The sequence below is a fragment of the Capricornis sumatraensis genome, chromosome 3 (assembly GCF_032405125.1).
Source record: "Capricornis sumatraensis isolate serow.1 chromosome 3, serow.2, whole genome shotgun sequence".
In the NCBI taxonomy this organism is placed as follows: domain Eukaryota; kingdom Metazoa; phylum Chordata; class Mammalia; order Artiodactyla; family Bovidae; genus Capricornis; species Capricornis sumatraensis.
Window position 1 is genome coordinate 135762463 of NC_091071.1, and position 24371 is coordinate 135786833.

Sequence of the window (24371 nt, forward strand, 5' to 3'; positions counted from 1 at the left end):
TTGCTAATTTCTACTTATAAGGTAATAAACTTTATTATTAAAATTATGTGTATGTAAATATCAGTTGACATTCAGTAGATGTGGTGTTTGCTGATTTCCTCACATAATTTGATACAATTGGTAAATATTATAATAAACTTCTATATTTACGTGTTTGTATATCTCAGTCAGACTGATATTTTCTTTCCTTAAGATTGTGTAATTGGAAGTATAGATTTTGTCACTGCTACTACTGAGTTGTTTTGAATCTAGCACCCAGTGCAGATGGATACTTGAATTAATATCAATAGTTGGTTTTGGCCCACAGGGAGTAGAGCTGTGGTAATGGAGTGTCAGTATGGGCCAAGGAGAAAAGGTTTCCAGTTAAAAAAAATTGGTGAGCTGGAAAATAGGTCTTGTCAGCTCTACAAAGCCACTTGTCCAGCCCGGTAAGCTTCATTTTCTTTTATTTTTTATTAAGTACTTATGTTTGTATAGTTAATAGGCACATGTGCATGTTTTTATTACGTTTAAGCTGTGCTGGAAACTATACAGTGAAATCTGTTTCCTCTTACCCTGCATGTCCCACTTGAAGGTAACAACTCTTACAGTTTCTTGAGTAACTTTTCAAAGATATTCTGTATATATGCCTATATATATATATATCCCACTTTACCCTCATAAATGTTGACGATTTCAATAAAGATTACTAATATTTTCTTTCCTTAAATTTGGGTAGTAGCCTACCTTCTTTTCTTCTATGAATTCACATGGATATATTTCCATTCTGAATGCCTAATGTGGTTATTTGCTCAAAACTATTATGTTTCATACTAGTGTGATTGTAGAGACATATACTACTATATACACTTTAAAAAATTGTTATAAATTTAGGTATAATTGATTTATAATGTGTTAGTTTCTGCTATACAACAAAGTGATTCAGTTATACATGTAATTACTCATTTTCATTTTCTTTTCCACAGTAGTTTATCACAGGATATTAATCATAGTTCCCTCACTATATCATAGCACCTTGGTGTTTTACTCTATGGTTTTTTTATTCATTCCCAATATGTCTCAAAGCTGCCTCCATGTCTGTATATAAATGAGCTGATTCCTTCTTTTTATTGATTGATCAATTGATTTTAAAAATTGAAATAGAATTGACATATAACATTATATTAGTTTCATGGTTCCTTTTTAATAGCCTTATAATATTCCACTTGTAGATGAATTATCATTTACTTAATTAACCCTCTGCCAATGAACTGTAGCCACTGAGAAGTATTCTTCATTATTATTTATGAAGCTACAGCTAATAACATTGTAGCTATTTCTATATCAATGGAATAAATTCCTTGAAATTAGATTGTTAGGGCAAGTATTGTGTTCTTTTTAAATGTTGGCAATTTTTGGAGAGTTGGAGAGTTGCTTGGTGGTGATTTTACCAGTTATATTCACAGCAGCAATATATAAGACCAACATAGTCAGTTTTAGGTAGAATAGGACTACTGAGTTAGTCATTGCTTTGACTGAGGATGAAAAATGTACACGAATGAAAGATTTTTATAATGTCTTTCAGTAATAATATTCTGTTTCACACATTTATAGTGTTTCAAATCATAAGATAAAATTTAAAAGTAACATGTAAATGTTAAATTTAGTTGAGCTTTGAAATGCTTATTTCAGCAATACATCTCGTATCACAGTCTCAGCATTCTCAAATAATTTTTAAAGCCAGTTAAGCTTTAATCTGATAATGTTAACTTTAGACAGTGTTAAAACCTGACCGTTAAACATGACCCGTTAAACAATTGCTTTGAAGTATAACCAATTTAGAACTTTAGACCGAACTTGGGAGAAAGTCACTATATGTGAAGAAGTTATTTTATTCTCAATCATTCTAAAAGTACTTTTTGAGTATCTGCTATGTACCAGAAAGAATGAAGAGACAGAGGCAAAGCAAAAACAACACCCAGTTGTGGATGTGACTGGTGATGGAAGTAAAGTCTGGTGCTGTAAAGAGCAATATTGCATGGGAACCTGGAATGTTAGGTCCGTCAGTTCAGTTCAGTTGCTCAGTGGTATCCAATTCTTTGCCATCCCGTGGACTGCAGGACACCAGGCCTTCCTGTCCATCACCAACTCCCGGAGTTTACTCAAACTCATGTCCATTGAGTCAGTGATGACATCCAGCCATCTCATCCTCTGTTGTACCCTTCTCCTCCCACTTTCAATCTTTCTCAGCATCAGGGTTTTTCAAATGAGTCAGCTCTTCGCATCAGGTGGCCAAAAACTGGAGTTTCAGCTTCAGTATCAGTCATTCCGATGAACACCCAGGACTGACTTCCTTTAGGATGGACTGGTTGGATCTCCTTGCTGTCCAGGGGACTCTGAACAGTATTCTCGAATACCACAGTTCAAAAGCATCAATTCTTAAGCACTCAGCTTTCTTTATAGTCCAACTCTCACATTCATATATGACTGCTGGAAAAACCATAGCTTTGACTAGATGGACCTTTGTTGGCAAAGTAATGTCTCTGCTTTTTAATATTCTGTCTAGGTTGGTCACAACTTTTCTTTCAAGAGACAAACGTCTTTTAATTTCATGGCTGCAGTTACCATCTGTAGTGATTTTGGGGTTCAAAAAAATAAAGTCTCTGACTGTTTCCACTGTTTCCCCGTCTATCTGTCATGAAGTACTGGGACCAGATGCCATGATCTTACTTTTCTGAATGTTGAGTTTTAAGCCAACTTTTTCACTCTCCTCTTTCACTTTCATCAAGAGTCTCTTCAATTCTTCTTCGCTTTTTGTCATAATGGTGGTGTCATCTGCATATCTGAGGTTATTGATATTTCTCCCGGGCAGTCTTCATTCCAGGTTGTGCTTTATCCAGTCCAGCGTTTCTCATGATGTACTCTGCATATAAGGTAAATAAGCAGGGTGACAATATACAGCCTTGACATACTCCTTTCGCAATTTGGAGCCAGTCTGTTGTTCCATGTCCAGTTCTCTGTGTTGCTTCTTGACCTGCATACAGATTTCTCAGGAGGCAGGTCAGGTGGTCTGGTATTCCTATCTCTTCAAGAAGTTTCCACAGTTTGTTGTGATCCACACAATCATAGGCTTTGGCATAGTCAATAAAGCAGAAGTAGATGTTTTTCTGGAATTTTCACTTTTTCAATGATCCAACGGATGTTGACAATTTGATCTCTGGTTCCTCTGCCTTTGCTAAATCCAGCTTAAACATCTGGAAGTTCACGGTTATGTACCGTTGAAGCCTGGCTTGGAGAATTTTGAGCATTACTTTGCTGGCCTGTGAGATGGGTACAACTGTGCGGTAGTTTGAGTATTCTTTGGCATTGCCTTTCTTTGGGATTGGAATGAAAATTGGCCATGAATTAAGGCAGATTGGAAGTGGTCAAACAGGAGATGGCAAGAGTGAACATCGACACTTTAGACATCAGTGAACTAAAATGGACTGGAATGGGTGAATTTAACTCAGATGACCAATATATTTACTACGGTGGGCAAGAATCCCTTAGAAGAAATAGAGTAGCCATCATAGTCAGCAAAAGAGTCCAAAATGCAGTTCTTGGATGCAATCTCAATGATCTCTGTTCATTTCCAAGGCAAGCCATTCAATATCACAGTAATCCAAGTTTATGCCCCGACCAATAATACTACAGAAGCTCAAGTGAATCGTTCTATGAAGACTTACAACACCTTCTAGAACTAACACCCCAAAATGATGTCCTTTTCATTATAGGGGACTGGAATGCAAAAGTAGGAAGTCAAGAAACACCTGGAATAGCAGGCAAATTTGACCTTGGAGTACAGAATGAAGCAGGGCAAAGGGTAATAGAGTTCTGCCAAGAGAACGCATTGGTCATAGTCAACACCCTGTTCCAACAACACAAGAGAAGACTCTACACATGATCGTCACCAGGTGGTCAACACCAAAATCAGATTGATTATATTCTTTGCAGCCAAAGATGGAGAAGTTCTATACAGTTAGCAAAAACAAGACTGGGAGCTGACTGTGGATCATTTATTGCCAAATTCAGACTTAAATTGAAGAAAGTAGGAAAAGCACTAGACCATTCAGGTATGACCTAAATCAAATCCCTTATGATTATACAGTGGAAGTGAGAAATAGATTCCAGGGATTAGATCTGACAGACAGAGTTCCTAAAGAACTATGGACAGAGTTTCATGACATTGTACAAGAGGCAGTGATCAAGACCATCCCCAAGAAAAAGAAATGCAAAAAGGTCAAATGGTTGTCTGACGAGGCCTTATAAATTGCTGAGAAAAGAAGGGAAAGGCAAAGGAGGAAAGGAGAGATATACCCGTTTGAATGTAGAGTTCCACAGAATAGCAAGGAGAGATAAGAATGTCTTCCTCAGTGATCAATGCAAAGAAATAGAGGAAAACAATAGAATGGGAGAGATGAGAGATCTCTTAAAAAAATAATAGAGATACCAAGGGAAGTTTTCATGCAAAGATGGGCACAATAAAGGACAGAAACAGTATGGACCTAAGAGAAGCAGAAGATACTAAGAAGAGGTGGCAAGAATACACAGAACAGCTATACAAAAAAGATCTTCACGATCTTTACGATGGTGTGATCACCCACCTAGAGCTGGACATCCTGGAATGAGAAGTCAAGTGGGCCTTAGGAAGCATCACTATGAACAAAGCTAGTAGAGCTGATGGAATTTCAGTTAAGCTATTTCAAATCCTAAAAGATGATGCTGTGAAAATGCTGCACTAAACATGCCAGCAAATTTGGAAAACTCACCAGGACTGGAAAAGGTCAGTTTTCATTCCAATCCCAAAGAAACGCAATGCCAAAGAATGCTCAAACTACCACACAATTGCACCCATCTCAGGCTAGCAAAGTAATGTTCAAAATTCTCCAAGCCAGGCCTCAACAGTACATGAACTGTAAACTTCCAGATGTTCAAGCTGGATTTAGAAAAGGCAGAGGAGCCAGAGATCAAATTGGCAACATCCATTGGATCATAGGAAAAGTGAGAATTCCAGAAAAAGATCTACTTCTGCTTTATTGACTATGCCAAAGCCTTTGACTGTGTGGCTCACAACAAACTGAAAACTTCTTGAAGAGATGGGAATACCAGACCACCTGACCTGCCTGCTGAGAAATCTGTGTGCAGGTCAAGAAGCAACAGAGAGAACTGGACATGGAACAACAGACTCGTTCCCAATCAGGAAAGGAGTACGTCAAGGCTGTATATTGTCACTCTATTTTACTTACATGCAGAGTACTTCATGAGAAATGCCAGGCTGGATGAAGCACAAGCTGGAATCAAGATTGTCGGGAGAAATATCAATAACCTCAGATATGCAGATAACACCACTATTATGGCAGAAAGGGAAGAAGAACTAAAGAGCCTCTTGATGAAAGTGAAAGAAGAGAGTGAAAATGTTGGCTTAAAAGTCAACATTCAGAAAACTAATATCATGGCATCTGGTCCCATCATCAAGGCAAATAGATGAGGAAACAATGAAAACAGTGAGAGACTTTATTTTTGGGGGGCTCCAAAATCACTGCAGATGGTTACTGCAGCCATGAAATTAAAAGACACTTGCTCCTTGGAAGAAAAGTTAGGACCAACCTAGATAGCATATTAAAAATCAGAGATATTACTTTGCTAACAAAGGTTCATGTAGTCAAAGCTATGGTTTTTCCAGTAGTTATGTATGGTTGTGAGAGTTGGACTATAAAGAAAGCTGAGTGCTGAAGAATTGATGCTTTTGAACTCTGGTGTTGGAGAAGACTTGAGTGTCACTTGGACTGTAAGGGGATCCAACCAATCCATCTTAAAGGAAGTCAGTCCTGCATATTCATTGGAAGGACTGATGCTGAAGCTGAAACTCCAATACTTCGGCCACCTGAAGCAAGGAATTGATTCACTTGAAAAACCCTGATGCTGGGAAAGATTGAAAGTGGGAAGAGAAGGGGACAACAGAGCATGAGATGGTTGGATGGCATCACCAATTCAATGGACATGATTTTGAGTAAACTCCGGGAGTTGGTGATGGACAGGGAGGCCTGGCGTGCTGCAGTCCATGGGGTTGCAAAGAGTCGGACATGACTGAACTGAACTGAACTGACTGTGTGCCCAGCAACAACATTGTGTATCATGAGAAGGAGGGAGTTGGAACATTGAGATGATACACTTCACATGAAAAGCAATATAATATTTGAAGAAGTTAAAAGATTGATAAGTAAACTGGAATCATATAGAATGCTCTGAATGCTGCTAAATGATTTTTACTTGATTAAGGAGCAAATAGATTTCAACAGTGGTATAAATGTGAAGAATTATTATGGCATTGATGTATCAAGTGGATGTAAAAATTGATATAATGGCAGCTAGAAGCCCCAGAAGGAGGGCATTACAGTAATCCAGGCATGAGCAGGAGAATGGAGAGGAGACAGATCCAGGAGAAAAAGTTAGTTGCATAGTATTTAGACATTTTTACTAAAGTAATGACTACTGTTAATTTGCTAAAGTATTATAAACTGAGAATATGGCATATCTTTCACATAATGATCTGAACGCTTTCTAGATAATCAGATTTTCTCTAAACTTTAGTAATGCTTAAGTTAAACTTCTGTTTGACAAGTTAGATAATCTTGAGATTATAATTTAATGGAGCAAATTCTTCTTTTTCTTATGAAAAGGATTTACATTAAAAAAGTACAGAAATTTCCTGACTATAGAGTTCCTACAGACCCCAAAATTGACAGGAAGATAATCCGAATGGAGCAGGAGAAAGCCTTTAACTTGCTAAAAAAGAACTTGGTAGATGCTGGTGGTGTTCTTAGGTATGACATTTACATTGTTCTTGTATTTACAAGTTACTTTGCTTCTTTTACAAGAATTCTGTCTATAAGAGAAATTATATTGTTTTCCAATTATTCCATTAAGAAATGGTTTCTATAAGGTAGATGTTTTATTAGTAGCTTCCTAGGTATTAAACTAATTTGCCATGTATAAGCCATTGAGTTTATCAACCACATGTGGATAATTTTGACCAAAGAATTCTGTATACCATATGGAAGTTTTCTCCCAACATGATAAATTCATATTTGGAAACACGTTTTATTATATATTTAGTACTTTCCTACAACCTAATTTGCTATAGCCCACCAGGCTTCTCTGTCCATGGCATTTCCCTGGCAATAATAGTGGAGTGGGTTGCCATTTCCTTCTCTAGTGGCTCCCAGGGATCAAACCTACATCTCCTGCATTGGCAGGCAGATTCTTTACCACTGAAGTACTTGGGAAGCACTTAATATGATATTATTATATATAATTTTTCAAAAAAATTTTTCCTTCTGATGAGTATTAACATAAATATATGATTCTTGCCTTTTTCTAGTAATATGATTTTAAATATTTTCTCTCATTAGGTGGTATGTACAGTTACCTACGCAGCAAGCTCATCAGTATCATGAATTAGAGACTCCCTGCCTCCCTTTATCGTCTTCCTCCTTTCCCATATCTTCTCTTGAAGAAGAGGAAGCTGCAATTAGAGATGAGAACTGTGCATTGCCCTCACGTCTACATCCACAAGTAGCACATAAAATTCAAGAATTAGTATCACAGGGAGTAGAACAAGTGTATGCAGTTAGAAAACAGCTAAGGTACAGTAGAAACAAATTGTCCTTTTATGTTTTTCACTTTTGTTTGTTGGTTTAAATAATACACTTAACATTGTAGACATATTCCAGGATATATGCTGTCAGAATATATAGGGAATATAGTTTATTAATTTATTAAAATATTATTTATGAATTGATCACTTTTAGCAGATGCTTTGCAAGCCATGAGTAATGATTTGAATTACTCATTTTAGATATTCCATGTTCAGATTTGGGAAATTAGACTATTTTTAAATGATATATATATTGAATTATATACTAAATACCTTTATAGAAAGAAAATTTTTAGAAAAGATTTTAAAACATTGGCCAAGATATTTGTTTTAACCCATTTGAAATGTGCAGTTAAATTTTATTGAAATAAAAGAATATGAGCAGTTTTTTGTCTAATGAAATTTTATATGTAGTACTCTGTGTGTGCATGCTAAGTCACTTCAGTTGTGTTCGACTCTTTGTGACCCTGTGGACTGCAGCCTGCCAGGCTCCTCTGTCCATGGAATTCTCCAGGCAAGAATACTGGAGTGGGTTGCCATGCATTCCTCCAGGGGATCTTCCCCACACAGGGATCAAACCCATGTCTCCTGTGACTCCTGGATTGCAGGTGGATTCTTTACTGCTTGGCCACTGGGGAAGCCCCATGTAGTACTCTGGTCTAGTTTTATTGGTACTCAGGATATAATAATAATTATTATTATAAATATGAGGCATTTACTATGTGTGTGCCAAATAGTATGCTAAGTACTTTATAGGCACAATCTCACTTATTCCTATGACTTTATAAATTTAGTGTATTTATCCTCATTCTTCAGATCCGGAAATGGAGACTTGGGATGGTTAAAGAGATATAGCTAGAAGTAAAGTCTAGGTGTACAACCTTGCTCTTCATCATGATTTCTGTTTCTTAACTGACTTTATTCCTGCTGGTAATTGTATAGTTGGATCTGAACAGCAGAATGAGTATTTCCCAGGATTATTTCCTAATGAATACATGACTTCGGTTTAACAGATTTCTTAGACATTTTATGTTTATTTACATTGGGGCACTGTTAAAACAGAGCCAAAGTTTGGTAAGCCATCCACTATTTTACTAAACCTAAATCTTAAGAACAAAAGTATGATACAGCTCTGCAGTATGGCCTACTGAATATAATGCACAAAGCATGTGTATATTGAATTTTATCATTTTTTTTATATATTTATTTTTTATACCATCTTGTGACAACATTACCTTTTATTTCTATCTTCTCTTTGGTCTACTTGTAAAATTTGAGCAGATCGTATTTCATATATTATCTGAAGACTTTCGAAAGCAATGAAATATGATGTTTATATGTGTAACTTTGGTATAGGCCCAGTCTGTCTTAGTTATTAGCCTCGTGTATGACTTTGGGCAAATTACTTAATTTCTGTAGCCCTTAATTCCCTTTTCTGTAAAGTCGGAATGTTTATTATACTTACCTCACAAGATTATAGGATGGGTTAAAGGAGATACTAAAAGTGTTCAGTGACTGACAGAGTAAGCATTCAAAAACATACTATGTTTGAACTGAAAATAGTGATTTCATTAAATTCATAAAAATATCAAAGCTCATTCTAAGATATACAGGTGTTTAACCAGTGAAAATATTACCTTTCATTTAATCTGCATGAATTCTAGAACTTAACGTGTAGGAAAAAAGTAAAAAAATATAAATTACTTATAAAGCTATAAATCATACTTTACAGAATTATATGCTAAAAGAGAACCTGTCTCACTTGAACTAAATTATTAGATTGCTAGATTGTTTATGTTTTTATTCTATTTTATATTTCCACAGAAAATTTGTGGAAAGGGAACTCTTCAAACCTGATGAAGTACCTGAAAGACATAATTTATCCTTTTTTCCAACTGTAAATGATATAAGAAATCACATCCATGAGGTACAGAAATCCTTGAAAAATGGAGATAATATATATAACTCAGAGATTATTCCAGCAACGGTATGATTACAACTGTAATTTCTTGTTTTATTACAATAGTCTTTCTCAGCTAATGCCTGGTTGCTACTAGGCCATATAAATAACTGTGATGTAAGGAAAAATAGTGTTTTTCTCCAAAATGTAAACACTGAACTCTTAGGTGATGATTTAACTAAAATGTTTTTTATTACTCCCATGAAAAAGAAAATTAAGTGAATTTCTAGCTGTGACTATAATAACAATAGTAATCTTCACTTAAAAATCAATATGTTTTATCTCCATAAAAGTATATCTTACTTATGTGACAGATATTTATTGAGTGCATACTATGTATATCTCCACCTCTTTTTAAGTATGTTCAGCAAGTTTGAATAGAATAGCATAGACTTGACTGTGATGATGTTGGTTCTATATGCCCTCTGTGGATGTAAAGCTTACCTCATACTCTGATACTGTAGTTTCCCCCAGAAAAGTGGCCATTTCTACCTACTCTGAAGAGAGTAGAAACTACCCAGAAACTGCTGATAGTAATATACACAATGGTTACCCAGAAATTACCCAGAAACTACTAATTGTAATACACACAATGATTTTGGCATTAAAATCTCAAGTAACAATATCCTTTGCTGTCTGCAGTTTTACTCTCTAGATTCAGTAACTGAATAGTTTGAGATTTTTTTATTAAGCTTGAGCTACTCTTTTCTATCCAAAATGCTTAGTTATTCACTATCCAAAATTCAGAAACTAAAACAGATTTGAGTACCGGTAGTCTTTGTCAAATTCTTGCTATCTGAACTAGGGAAGATAATTTATTTGATTAGTTAAGTATACTTATGCTTTGAGAATGTGAACAAGTGAAGAAAGTAATTATAGAATAAAGCACATTTATACTATGATTGGGTAAGATATGACAGTTGCGTTGTTATTTAAAAATAGTTTTAGAGATAAATGCTTTGTTCTTTTTACTGAAGTAAGTGTTCCCATTTCAGCTTCAATGGACCACAGATAGTGGGAATATTCTCAGAGAGACTGTGACAGTTACGCTTGCAGAAGGTAGGTTATCTTGAATAATTCAATTTCAAGATATAAAATCGAGCAGTGTTAAACCTGGAAGATATTTAAGATATTATCTCATCTAATTTGTCTCATCTAAGTTATGGATAAGGAAACCATGGCCCAAAGAGGCAAGAGCAACTACGTTAGGATTTATCAAAAATATTTCTAGCTATTTAAATTTCCTATGTATATATCAGATTTTATTCTTTATGATTGAAATTTTGAGGCTAATGATAATTAGCATGGTTTACTCTAAAGCTAGGCTAATTTCAGTAGTAATAACTCTAAGACACCTTGATCAGGAAACTGTTGTCCATTTTGTATGGTTTGCTTTTTCTCGTATGTTTCTTACTCCTGTGTTCTCTCAATATTCCGGGCTTATTTCAGCCCTTTTGTTCTCTCTTCAAGAAATGTCTCTTCTCCTCTTTTGCGTGGCAAACTCCTCTTACCACTCAAATTGCAGTTTCTTTGGCTTTAGGTGATTTAACTTCCTCCCGCTATGTAAATTTGGATATTCACTCTTTTTTATTTACCTCTGCATTTAACATGCTATTCTTTGTTTATGGATATATATCTTTTATTATGATTTGGGAATTGTGTATTTTTTTGTTGTTGTTAAATGCAGGTACAAAGTTTATTACCAGAGACATAGCACAAAAAGTGGGACAGTACACAGAGAAATGGTTAGTTAAGATGGAGAGGCAAGGCAGAGATAAACACCCAGAGAAAAAGGGTGTTGGCATCTAGTTCTTAGCATAGTGGCTTCTAAAAACTTAACACGTAAATAAATACTTTAAAATAAATTAATAATATGTAGAATACAGGTTTTTTCAATTCTTTGGCTATTGACCTTGGAATTGCTTTGCTTATAGAATAGCTTGCAAATTCTTTAGACTTATTCTTTTGTTCTGTGTGTATTTAATTCAGTGTGATAAATGTTGAGCATAGAAAAGTAAGTTTCTGCTTCATTGAATTTAACTTTTAGGAAGAGAAAAAGACTATAGCATATTCTAATTAATTACTATAATGAATAGTAATAGTATTACTGTGAGAGAGAGTTGACAGTATTACCATGATAGAATTGTGCCAAACTGTGTGGGAACAGTGATAGAAATATGTAACTTAGTCCAGAAAGTAGGGAAGGGACATTTGAGAAAGTGAGTTTTATTTTTATTTTTTTTAATTAGAGGACAGTTGCTTTAAAATGGCAGTTAGTTTGTGCTGTAGAGCAAATTGTATCAACTGTATGTATACACTTATCCTCTGTTTTTGGATTTCCTTCCCATTTAGGTCACCACAGAGCACTGAGTAAAGTTCCCTGCGCTATACACTAGGTTATGATTAGTTATCCATTTTATATACAGTAGTAGAGAAAGTGACTTTTAAACTGAGAACTGAAGAATGAATAGGAATATACTAATCAAAGGAATAGCATGTTCAAACGCTAAGCAAGGAAGAGGATACCATGTCCAAGGAACTTAAGTAGAGACAGTGGTTGGAGATAAAACTGAATAAGCATAATAGATTAGGAGGCCCTTTCACCTTCCAAATGAAAGGTGATAGTGGTGTTGTTTGCAGTTGGTGACATTTATACAAGTATTAGGCACATTTAAGAGTTGTCTTCAGTTCAGTTCAGTCTCTCAGTCTTGTCCGACTCTTTGCAACCCCATGGACTGCAGCACACCAGGCCTCCCTGTCCATCACCAACTCCCAGAGTTTACTCATTCTCATGTCCATTGAGTCAGTGATGCCATCCAACCATCTCATCCTCTGTCGTCCCCTTCTCCTCCCGCTTCAATCTTTGCCAGCATCAGGGTCTTTTCCAGTGAGTCAGCTCTTTGCATCAGGTGTGTCGTCTGCATATCTGAGGTTATTGATATTTCTCCTGGCAGTCTTGATTCCAGCTTGTGCTTTATCCAGTCCAGCATTTCTCATGAAGTACTCTGCATGTAAGTTGAATAAGCAGGGTGACATATGTACAGCCTTGACATACTCCTTTCCCGATTTGGAACTAGTCTGTTGTTCCATGTCCAGTTCTAACTGTTGGATCTTGACCTGCATACAGATTTCTCAGGAGGCAGGTCAGGTGGTCTGGTATTCCCGTCTCTTCAAGAATTCCACAGTTTGTTGTGATCCACACAGTCAAAGGCTTTGGCATAGTCAGTAAAGCAGAAATGGATGTTTTTCTGAACTCTCTCGCTTTTTCGATGATCCAACGGATGTTGGCTGTTTGATCTCTGGTTCCTCTGCCTTTTCTAAATCCAGCTTGAACATCTGGAAGTTCATGGTTCATGTACCGTTGAAGCCTGGCTTGGAGAATTTTGAGCATTAGTTTACTAGGGTGTAAGATGAATGCAACTGTATGGTAGTTTAAGCATTCTTTGGCATTGCCTTTGTTTGGGATTGGAATGGAAACTGACCTTTTCTAGTCCTGGTGAGTTTTCCAAATTTGCTGGCATGTTGAGTGCAGCATCTTCACAGCATCATCTTTTAGGATTTGAAATAGCTCAACTGGAATTCTGTCACCTCCACTAGCTTTGTTCCTAGTAATGCTTCCTAAGGCCCACTTGACTTCACATACCAGGATGTCTGGCTCTAGGTGAGTGATCACACCATCGTGACTATCTGGGTCATGAAAATCTTATTTTTATAGTTCTTCTGTGTATTCTTGCCACCTCTTCTTAATATCTTCTGCTTTTGTTAGGTCGATACCATTTCTGTCCTTTATTGAGCCCATCTTTGCATGAAATGTTCCCTTGGTATCTCTAATTTTCTTGAAGAGATCTCTAGTCTTTCCCATTCTGTTGTTTTCCTCTGTTTCTTTGCACTGATTGCTGAGGAAGGCTTTCTTATCTCTTCTTGCTGTTCTGTGGAACTCTGGATTCAAATGGGTACATATCTGCTTTTGTCTGTTACCTTTTGCTTCTCTTTTCTCAGCAGTTTGTAAGGCCTCATCAGACAACCATTTGACCTTTTTGCATTTCTTTTTCTTGGGAATGGTCTTGATCACTGCCTCCTGTACAATGTCATGAACCTCTGTCCATAGTTCTTCAGGGACTCTGTCTATCAGATCTAATCCCCAGAATCTATTTGTCACTTCCACTGTATAATTTTAAGGGATTTGATTTAGGTCATACTTGAATGGTCTAGTGGTTTTCCCTACTTTCTTCAACTTAAGTCTAAATTTGGCAATAAGGAGTTCATGATCTGAGCCACAGTCAGCTCCCAGTCTTATTTTGATGACTGTTCGAGCTTCTCCATCTTTGGGTGCAAAGAATATAATCAGTCTGATTTCGGTGTTGACCATCTGGTGACATTCTCTTGTGTTGTTGGAAGAGGCTGTCTGCTATGACCAGTGCATTCTCTTGGAAGAACTCCATTAGTCTTTGCCCTGCTTCATTCTGTACTCCAAGGCCAAATTTGCCTGTTACTCCAGGTGTTTCTCAACTTCCTACCTTTGCATTCAGTGCAGTTAGCTCATGATCTTATTTTTGCTGACTATATAGAGCTTCTCCATCTTTGGGGCACTGAGTGCATGGGACCTTTTGAAGGAGGTCGCCATTATCTTCATTACCTCTACCATAGTTTGGCCTCAGGTCAAATAACAAGGAGGGAACACAGCCCTGCCCTTCAACAGAAAATTGTATTAAAGATTTACTAAGCATGACCCTGCCCATCAGAACAAGACCCAGTTTCCTTCTCAGTCAGTCTCTCCAATCAGGAGGCTTCCATAAACCTCTTATCCTTCTCCATCAGAGGGCAGACAGACTGAAAACCATAGTCACAGAAAACTAACCAATCTGATCACATGAACCACAGCCTTATCTAACTCAATGAAACTATGAACCATGCCATCTGGGGCCACCCAAGACCTTCGGGGTCATGGTGGAGAGTTCTGACAAAACCTGGTCCACTGGAGGAGGGAATGGCAAACCACTTTAGTATTCTTGCCTTGAGAACCCCATGAACAGAATGCAAAGGCAAAAAGATAGGACACTGAAAGATCAACTCCCCAGGTCAGTAGGTGCCCAATATGCTGCTGGAGAAGAGTGGGGAAATGACTCCAGAAAGACAGAAGAGACGGAGCCAAAGCAAAAACAACACCCAGTTGTAGAAGTGACTGGTGATGGAAGTAAAGTTTGATGCTGTGAAGAACAGTATTGCATAGGAACCTAGAATGTTAGGTCCGTGAATCAAGGCAAATTAGAAATGGTCAAACAGGAGATGGCAAGTGTGAACATCGGCATTTTAGGAATCAGCGAACTAAAATGGACTGGAATGGGTGAATTTAACTCAGATGACCATTATATCTACTACTGTGAGCAAGAATCCTTTAGAAGAAATGGAATAGCCATCATAGTCAACAAGAGAGTCCAAAATGCAGTTCTTGGATGCAATCTCAAAAACAACAGAATGATCTCTGTTCATTTCCAAGGCAAGCCATTCAATATCACAGTAATCCAATTCTATGCCCCTACCAATAATGCTGAAGAAGCTGAACAGTTCTATGAAGACCTCCAAGACCTTCTAGAACTAATACCCAAAAAAGATGTCCTTTTCATTATATGGGACTGGAATGCAAAAGTAGGTAGTCAAGAAATACCTAGAGTAACAGGCAAATTTGACCCTGGAGTACAGAATGAAGCAGGGCAAAGGCTACCAGAGTTTTGCCAGGGAATGTACTGATTATAGCAAACACTCTGTTCCAACAACACAAGAGAAGACTCTACACATGGACATCACCAGAGTAATCTTAGAAACTGGTTATTGATTGAATAGGTGTGAGACATAAAGGAGTGGGAATGATCTGGGATGACTCTTGAGTTTATTCCATGAACAGCTCATTGATCGTGGCATTTACCGAGCTCAGCAACACTGGCATAAGAGTAGAGTATTGGTAGCAGAGGAGAGAAGATTCTGAGATCAAGTTTGCAGAAGCATGAGTACCAGAGTCATTTCAGTGAGGCGGACTGGGAGGAAGCCGTGTTGGAATGACTCAAGAGTGAATGGGAAGTGATTGAAGAAGTGTAGATAGTGTGGACAACTTTTTCAAAAAGTTTGCTATGGTATGGGGTTGAAGGAAAGTATGTTAGGAAGGGAGAGACCTGAAGAGGTAGGTAAAGAGGAAGGTATTTGCTAGCTTTGGTGATGGATAGCTCATAGCTTCTCTTTTCTCTTCAAGTGAGAGTGCATCGAGTCCCATCATTTCATGGCAAATAGATGGGGAAACAGTGAGAGACTTTATTTTGGGGGGCTCCAAAATCACTGCAGATGGTGACTACAGCCATGAAATTAACAGACACTGGCTCCTTGGAAGAAAAGCTATGACAAACCTAGATAGTGCAATAAATAGCAGAGACTTTACTTTGCCAACAAAGGTCCATATAGTCAAAGCTATGGTTTTCCAGTAGTCATGTATGGATATGAGTTCAACCATAAAGAAGGCTAAGCACCAAAGAATTGATGCTTTTGAACTGTGGTTCAAAAAAGTTGGAGAAAACTCTTGAGAGTCCCTTGGACAACAAGGAGATCAGTCAGTCCTAAAGAAAATCAGTCCTGAATATTCATTGGAAGGACTGATGCTAAAGCTGAAGCTCCAATACTTTGGCTATCTGATGTGAAGAGCTGACTCATTAGAGAAGACCCTGATGCTGGGAAAGATTGAAGGCAAGAGGAGAAGGGGACAACAGAGGATGAGATGGTTGGATGGCATCAGAGAAGGGAAAGGCTACCCACTCCAGTATTCTGGCCTGGAGAATTCCATGGACTGTATAGTCCATGGGTTCGCAAAGAGTCGGAAACAACTGAGCATCTTTCACTTCATCTGAGAAAGGTCCCTGGAAGAATAGATGGTGTGGTCAGAGAATGGGATGTTTGAAATAGAGATTTTACATGTGGAATAATCTAGGGCATGCTCATAGTAGTGGGAGACTGCAGCAAATTGAGGTAGGACAGTTAGAAATGAAGAAGCCTAGAAATGTGAGAGTACTGTTCATTCTCAGTAGTCCTTTGAGAAAAATTCTCTTATCCTGAATTTACAGATGAGGAAAATGAAGATTAGAAACTGTGTCAACTGGCATGTTGGCACTTAACATGTTGCCAGAGAAAAACCAGTACTTAAATCCATCCTTGTCTGATAGTAGGGCCATTTTTTAAAAATTACTCAGTTACATGGGTGCAATATGCAGTATAGAAGCAATAAACAGTTGTTTTTTGTTTGGTAGGTTTTTTCTTGGCTGCACCATGTAGCATGTGGGTTTTTAGTTTCCTGACTAGGGATCGAACCCGTGCCCCCTATATTGGAAGCATAGAGCCTTAACCACTGGACCACCAGGGAAGTCCCATTAAATAGTTAATTGATAATTTGTTTTTGATTGATTTAAAGAGATGAATATATTTGTGTTAACATATAAGAATTACATGAGGAGGACTCAAATTCCCTAAGGACAGTTACCTTAAAAATTGAGATATTTAGAAAAGAAAGAAATTTTTACTCCTATTCATTTATTCCAAAATGAGTTGTTGAAAGAAATTTAATACTATTATTATTGAAGAACTGCTTTATGCTAGGCATTGTCCTAGGCACTAGGGCTACCAAAGATGAATTGAGTTTTGTCTTTGTAACTGAGAAGCTCAGTAAGTGTTCCATATCTGGAGAAGTGTAAGTCCAGTATTACAGCATAAAAAATGGACTAGGTTAGAACTACAAGTATAGAATCTTTCAAGGAAAAAAAAATAGTTTGTTACAACCCATCCTAGCTATGCTGAATTAAAATTACTGGAGGTTAAATCTAGGAATTTATATTTTTTAAATTTTTCTTAGTGATTCTGATGAACTATGTGGTTTTAGAAATAGTAGACTAGATAACTAGATATAACTTCTTAAAGTCCTTTGACCTTATTTCCTATTCCATTTCTGATAGTAAAGGTTGTAATAAAGTGTAGCCATAATTAATAATTTACTTTTTATATAATTTAGGTAATTCACAAGGAGAATCAGTTTCCAGCAAATTGGAAACAAATCAGACAAGGAATTCTTTATCTCCAGAACCAGCCCACTTGCTCTCCTCACTTTCTTCATTTCAGCCAAAAATATTCACACACCTGCAGGTAAGTATCCAGTATAATACCAAATTTGAGGCCCTTATCTTTCTTCTTCAATTTCTCTTCTTTTCTTTGGGATTTTATAGAATTATTATGGAATTATGCACATGATCTTTGATGTTTTTATCATGTATTTTCTGACTTTTTTGTGTCTTATTTTAAGATGATAATTTAAACAATATGTTTTGGAAAAGTTTGAATTGATTATGCATGCAAGAAAATTTAGTAGTGCAGTTTTCCTTTGGTTTTTGTTTCTGTTCTCACTTAATATTTGTTAGTAACTATACTCTTAGCTTTTATTCTAAGTTTGGGTCAAAGAACAATACATTCAAAGCAAACAACATACACAGTAAATTCAAACATTTGATATAACTCTTTTTGGTTCAAAAGGGTTTGCAGTTACAACCAAGATTCACTTCTGATGGATCACCAGCTCTAATATCAGTGAATAACCACCCCTCCTCCAGTCCTTCAAGACTTCTGGATTCAGTAGAAAGTGTTGTAATGAATAATAATTCTCTACTGCTTGGTCAGACTCATTGCCTTCAAACAGATTCACCTCTAACCCCAAACAGTAGTATTTCTTCTACCATGAGTAACCTTCCAGGACCAGATCAAAATCTGGTTGCAGTGGATCAGCTGGTAGAAGTTGAAGATGTTGAAGATACAGAGACTCTGGAAGGAAATGTTCATCGGATTCTACTGGGAAACGTGCAGACCATACCAATACAGATTATAGACAGCCCGCCAGTTCTTAGTAAGTTAAAATCATCTTTTTTTTTTTTTTTAACCTTTTTGGACGATCATCAGTGTTACATTACACTATGGAAAAAAAACTATTGTTCTTTATTCAGTGAGTATATAATATATAAATAAATAAAACCAGAAGAAAGAGGAAAGAAGTTTTGTGAGCATGAGTTTAATAGCTTGTAAACTTAATTTTTTTTCTTTATTGAGATTATTCATTCCCTAACTACTTAATTTTACATGGAAAATCTGTGGTGATGTGAAATCAGGAAGGTCATTTTTGTATACATAATCAAAAATTAGAAAAACTAAAAGCTACTCAGTATAAAGGTTATCATAGAAAAATTGTAGCACAAAAAAATGGGGTGAAGTTTGCAGATGTAAAGGTTAAAAAGGATTTTGAGTTGTAAACTTACATGTTGAGTTCTATGGAAATTGAAAGGGAATTAGGAAGACTTGAGGACTTGGGTTTAATCAAGACTTTGTTACCTTCACTTTGGAATGAAACCAGTCGACATAGTAATAAACTCTGAATTCCTACCTGACGTATGGCACAAATTGTTCTGGATTGGGCATTTTTGTGAAGAGAGATTTGCAGTTTGCCTTGAAGAAAAAAAAGTCTTCTTAGAAATTATCCTTAGAACATATATTTTCCCTCCATGTATGAGATAGTTCCTTCCAGAAAAGAATCATTGTCTTTTAAATTTATTACTTTTAAGAAAATTTATCCAGAGGGCTATGGCAGTTGGCTCTAGGAAATTTAGTGGAAGAGAGGAACAAGGAATATACATGAAGTGATCCTTACAACTGCTCCATGAAATAGCCAGCGATGTTCCCATTCTGCACATGGGGAGGCCAAGCTCTGGGAGGTTTACATAATTGCCTTAAAATCACATGTAGTAAGTGACAGAGAGGACATTTGAAGCCAGATCTGTCTGCCTCCAAAGCATCTTCCCATTCCAAGATGCTTCCTCCCTCTGTTGTGCCAGGGTATTTCTGGGAGCTCTAATTTAAATTGCCTTAAAAGAGACCCTTTTTGGATCTGAACTTGCATGATGTATCAAGTTAGATCATGATCTGAGAGACTATGTCACCTAAATATGAATTTGCAGGATTACTCAAATCTATCCTATATTGGTTTTCTTGATATGGCATAAGCTAAACTCTAATCCATATGTGACAATCATTAAGTGTGTTCAGTGCACTTCTGACCAAGTAGAATCCCCTTAAGTTTGGTTGCCTGTAGCAACTGAAAAACTGATATTTTCCTGAGAATTGGTAGAGAAAAAATACTGATAGATTTCTGAGAAAGAGAAAGATTTCATAGTGGGTATCCTGGGTGCCAGATGTCAGTAGTGTTGCTGGTTTGCTGCGTTTACATTAATTTGCTCATAAGTACTTTGAAATCAGAATGGTTGTACATTCTGAAATATTTCAGATAAGCAACACCTAGCTGTGCAGCTAAGTCAGAGCCATCATTTAAGATGTGGCATATTTTCTTCTGAAGTACAGTTTCTTTATGGAGAGAACATTTTTTAAAAATATATGAACATGCAGGAAAACCATATGAATGGTAACACATCAGTGATTTGTAGTACATGCTTGATGTTTGTAAAAAAGAAAAAAATTTTTTTTCAAATAATGAGAGGCTTCCTCACTTTTGGGCATGCAAGTATTTAAAGACAGTTAAGTTTAACTATGAGATATTCCTCATAATTTCATCAAATTATGGACTCCTTTTTGGTCAGAGTATCTTTTGAAGAGAATAACTTTGCAGTTTTATTGGTTTCTTCTTCTTTTTTTTTCATCCTGAAGGAATTTACTGTGAATGACCATTAAGATGTCAGAAGCACTGAGTTCTTAAATACACCAGTTTTTTTCTAAATTACTTGGTTCTAGCAAAATACTGTTTTTGTGCTTTGTTTCTAAATTCATATAATTTTTAAGATTCCAGTATTATAACTTATATTAACCATTAGGGTTTTTCTTTTATGTTTGGTTTTGAAGTTGAAGAAAATTCAGAAGGTACCATTTCTGTGAACCAAGTTAAGCAAGAACCCAAAGAACCAGCATTGTCTCTGGAAGCAAAACCAAATTTGGACTGTAAGAAATTGTCTGCTACATAAATTATTGAAGCTTTTCAGAATTTACAACTCTGGTGACTTCTGATGTCATAGGAAAAGAAGGTGAATGTAATCAAAGCACAGCATTGGGATAAGTGGACTGAAGACTGGGCCAACGAGCAGCTTTAATTCAGAACTGGCATTTGTTGCTATTTTTACCTTGAGAGATATTTTACTCTTATTTTATATAGTTCTTATACTTTTTGATTATCTGATAAGGCCAGTATTTCAGAAGATCATCTGAACTTATCCACAGTGATGTAGTCTGAACACAAATAGTTATCTAATTCATCCTTTGAAAATACCTAATTTTGGTTCTTAAAAAAGAACATCAAAAACAGTATGTGAGTATCTATGTGTGTGTGTGATGATTTTTTTAAGTTTTAAAAGAACTTACTCCCTCTTTAAAGTTATGAAGAAAAATTTTAAATTAATAGACAAGAGAATATCTGAAGTCTGTCTCATTTGGAAAGAAAAACAACAGATTTTGCATCATAATATTAAGCCCAACATTCACATCTGTGAAAACTATGTAGTTGCATTTTAACTTCTTCCATAACTAGAAATAAGTAGTATACCAATGGTCATCTCATATAAATTTACTGTGTCATGATTAAGTACTGAGAATTTTAACTTGAGTCAAATAAGGAAGAGAAATAAATGCCTTTTGCATGGATTTATATGGTGTTATAGTTAAAAATACTACTTATGGGTTGAAAAATGTAGAAACGGAGAGAATTCAGAAAGAATAATAGAATTCCCTGGTGTTTATAAATAGTCGGGGAACTTTTTGATATCAGCAGAAGATATTTGTTCCTATTTTGTATTAAAGCAGCAGCTCTGGTTATGAAAGAATTTGAGTTGTACTTATTTTTCTGTGCCAGAGTTCTTAATAAATTGATGGTATTTGAAAGATGGTAATCTTTCAAGGTAAAGATTTATAGTTTAAAATTTAGCTCATATTTAAAACTTTAAAACAACTAGTGTATTATATTTGCTTGTTGAATAAGCATATTTACTTCAAATACTGAATACATACTAATCAGTATATTCATTATAAGCTTCTCTTTTCTGGAAGGTTGGTAAATTAGAAATGTCAATTACAGCTATCAAGAAATCAACCTAAAGCCTCCCCCCCCCCCACCCAGAGACCTTTTGTGTGTATATTTAAATTTTCATTTCAAAAATAATGATTTCCAATGGATATTAGTGTTTAATATTCAAAGCATACAGCGTATGAAATTTAACTTTAGTACTTTATATGAATATGAGTCCTTTTGGCTTTTCTAAGTCCAGTCTCACATTCCTAATTCACTTTGTTTCAGGTACACAACAGGTATCTTAAGTATAAAGCACTGTTACTTTAGAAGTAGATAGAATTCTAAAATTCCTTGCTCTTTATATTTAAACCCTATTTAACATAAAATTTATAATTTATACCTCTATTTAATGCAAAGTTAATATTCAGTTACATACATGATTTTTTTCATAATTTTTTAAAATAAGAATTGCTTTTCCTTTTCCTAAGAATCGAAAATACTTGATGTCAGCATTTGTAGAGGCAGGCTGCCAAATCTGTGTTGTGTGTGCATGTGTGTGAAGTCAGTGCAAAACTGAACACAACTCTTAGTTACCTCAAACCCAGATTTTTCTTAGTTTGTGTGTACTTAACGGATATAAGTCCAAATTAATTTATAGTTTAATATTGCATTGTGGGTAATATTCTTTTCATTTGTTATTTCTAGTGTTTATGGAAACTTTTTTCAGTATTTCAAGTAATAGATTTTTACTTTTCATTAATGACAATAGATAATTATAGTTTCTTGAGCTATATTCCTTTGGAGACATTCCTTGCTTTTTGATGTTGAGTTGTTAAGGAGAAATGCTTGTTAAGATACAGACTCTAGTCAGTTACCTAGGAGGATGAGAGATGGTAGAGGATCCAGACTTTGGCACCTAAAAAAGAACAAAACATAGTTTAAAAACATTTCTCACTCCATTCTATGTGACTGTCTCTTCAGACATTGTTTTCATGAGAACAGAAAGTTGCAGTACATCCTCCCCATAAGCAAAAAGAGAAAGAAAAAAAGAGCATGAAGGTTTAAATCCCTAATTGTATACTCTTTTGGTTTTTAGGTAGGAACTGGAACTATCAATATTTTCATGTAAGTATTTTAATGAGTAGCTCTTTAAAAATGCTTTCTAAATTAGTTTATAAAAATTCATTTGTCCTCTAAATGCATGTTCAGTTACAGTATATCAGTATTGTATTTTAAAGGTGCTTAGCATTGCTTTTTAAAAAGATGTTTACATATTTTCAATATTCAGTTAATTTTTAAATGCCCAGGGTATTAAATAGAGCACATAGAGTTTTCAGTATCTATATTTGGCATTCTCCTAACAGCTCTACAGCAAAGTTTGACATATGCTCTTTTGCGTCATGTATTACAAGGTGTAATATCTGTAGTAGAAAGTGGGTGTTCAAAATAAGCACTCAGAATTCATTATTACAGCTGAGCTTGTTTCTTCATTGTGGTTATCATGTTCCAAGCCTCCGAGTGAACATTATATATACTACAGTGAATTTTAGATAAACACAGCCATGGTGAGTCTTTCCCTCAATTTTCTATGTAAATGGTTAACATACTTAAAAAGCTTTTATGTCTTATACAAGGTAAATGTTTCCTAAAAGTCACAAAAGTAATTGAAAATAGACTTGATGATATGGTCCTGCATTAGAGTTTCTAATCTTGAGGCCTAGCCATGTGTGTTCCATCTTTATATCCTGTCAAAATACATACTTAATCATGTGAATATGAGAAAGATGCAGTTTAATTTTGTACCAGGTTTTCTAAAAAGTTTAAAATGTGTGTGTATATATATGTGTGTATGTGATATATATATAGTAACTTAATGTTTAGTGTCCTTGTTATAATTTTTTTCATTAAAAAATCTTGTGTTATTTTTTTCTTACAGTTGTTAGTTTTCTTTTTATACATTTCCTGGGCATAGTGATAATTTTGTTCATCTTGAAGATGCTAAATAAACACATTAATACCTGAAAATATTGGCTAGAGATTTATGTTCAATTTGGAACCTGGACATTCTAAAGGATAACTACCAGTAATTCGTGTTATCATTATGTTAGGGAATATATATGTATTTAGTGCTCTCAATTTAGCCAACTATCAGCATTTTAAAACAATGCATGTAATAAGGTATAAATAGTTCTTCCTCCCCCCCCCCATATTTTCTGCATTATAACATCTTCAAGTACAGTTTTACATTTTTGGAGTAATAATAAGAATATATGATTTAAAAGGGAGGGATCATTAATTTTTTCCCTCTTCGCTTTTTTTCTTTTTTTCTTTCTTTTTTCCCCTTTATTCCACTCTGCCTGTTTTTCAGGATCATAGAGTATCTTACTCTCTCCAGAAAGGGACTGTATTGACTCTTTCCCATCAACTGATTAGGCTTTAGACATTTTAAATAATGTACTATTTTTATCTAAATATCTGTTCAGTTCAGTTCAGTTGCTCAGTTGTGTCCGACTCTTTGCGACCCCATGAATTGCAGCACACCAGGCCTTCCTGTCCATCACCAACTCCCGGAGTTCACTCAAACTCCTGTCCATTGAGTCAGTGATGCCATCCAGCCATCTCATCCTCTGTCATCCCCTTCTCCTGCCCCCAATCCCTCC

The 24371-nt window shown here is 35.8% G+C and overlaps 1 protein-coding gene across 3 annotated transcripts in view; it reads left to right on the top strand.

Annotated features, from left to right (window-relative positions):
- CARF (calcium responsive transcription factor) overlaps positions 1 to 20674 on the top strand; it is a 38331-nt gene extending 17657 nt beyond the window's left edge. For 2 of the 3 annotated variants that reach the window (XM_068968797.1, XM_068968798.1), the window contains 8 exons: positions 308 to 428; positions 6699 to 6842; positions 7431 to 7664; positions 9500 to 9662; positions 10631 to 10694; positions 17677 to 17807; positions 18192 to 18558; positions 20556 to 20674. In XM_068968797.1, coding sequence (XP_068824898.1) covers positions 308 to 428; positions 6699 to 6842; positions 7431 to 7664; positions 9500 to 9662; positions 10631 to 10694; positions 17677 to 17807; positions 18192 to 18558; positions 20556 to 20674 — 1343 coding nt within the window. The remainder of the gene's footprint in view (positions 1 to 307; positions 429 to 6698; positions 6843 to 7430; positions 7665 to 9499; positions 9663 to 10630; positions 10695 to 17676; positions 17808 to 18191; positions 18559 to 20555) is intronic. The other variant, XM_068968799.1, reaches the window with a different exon arrangement.
- Positions 20675 to 24371: the final 3697 nt, after the last annotated feature.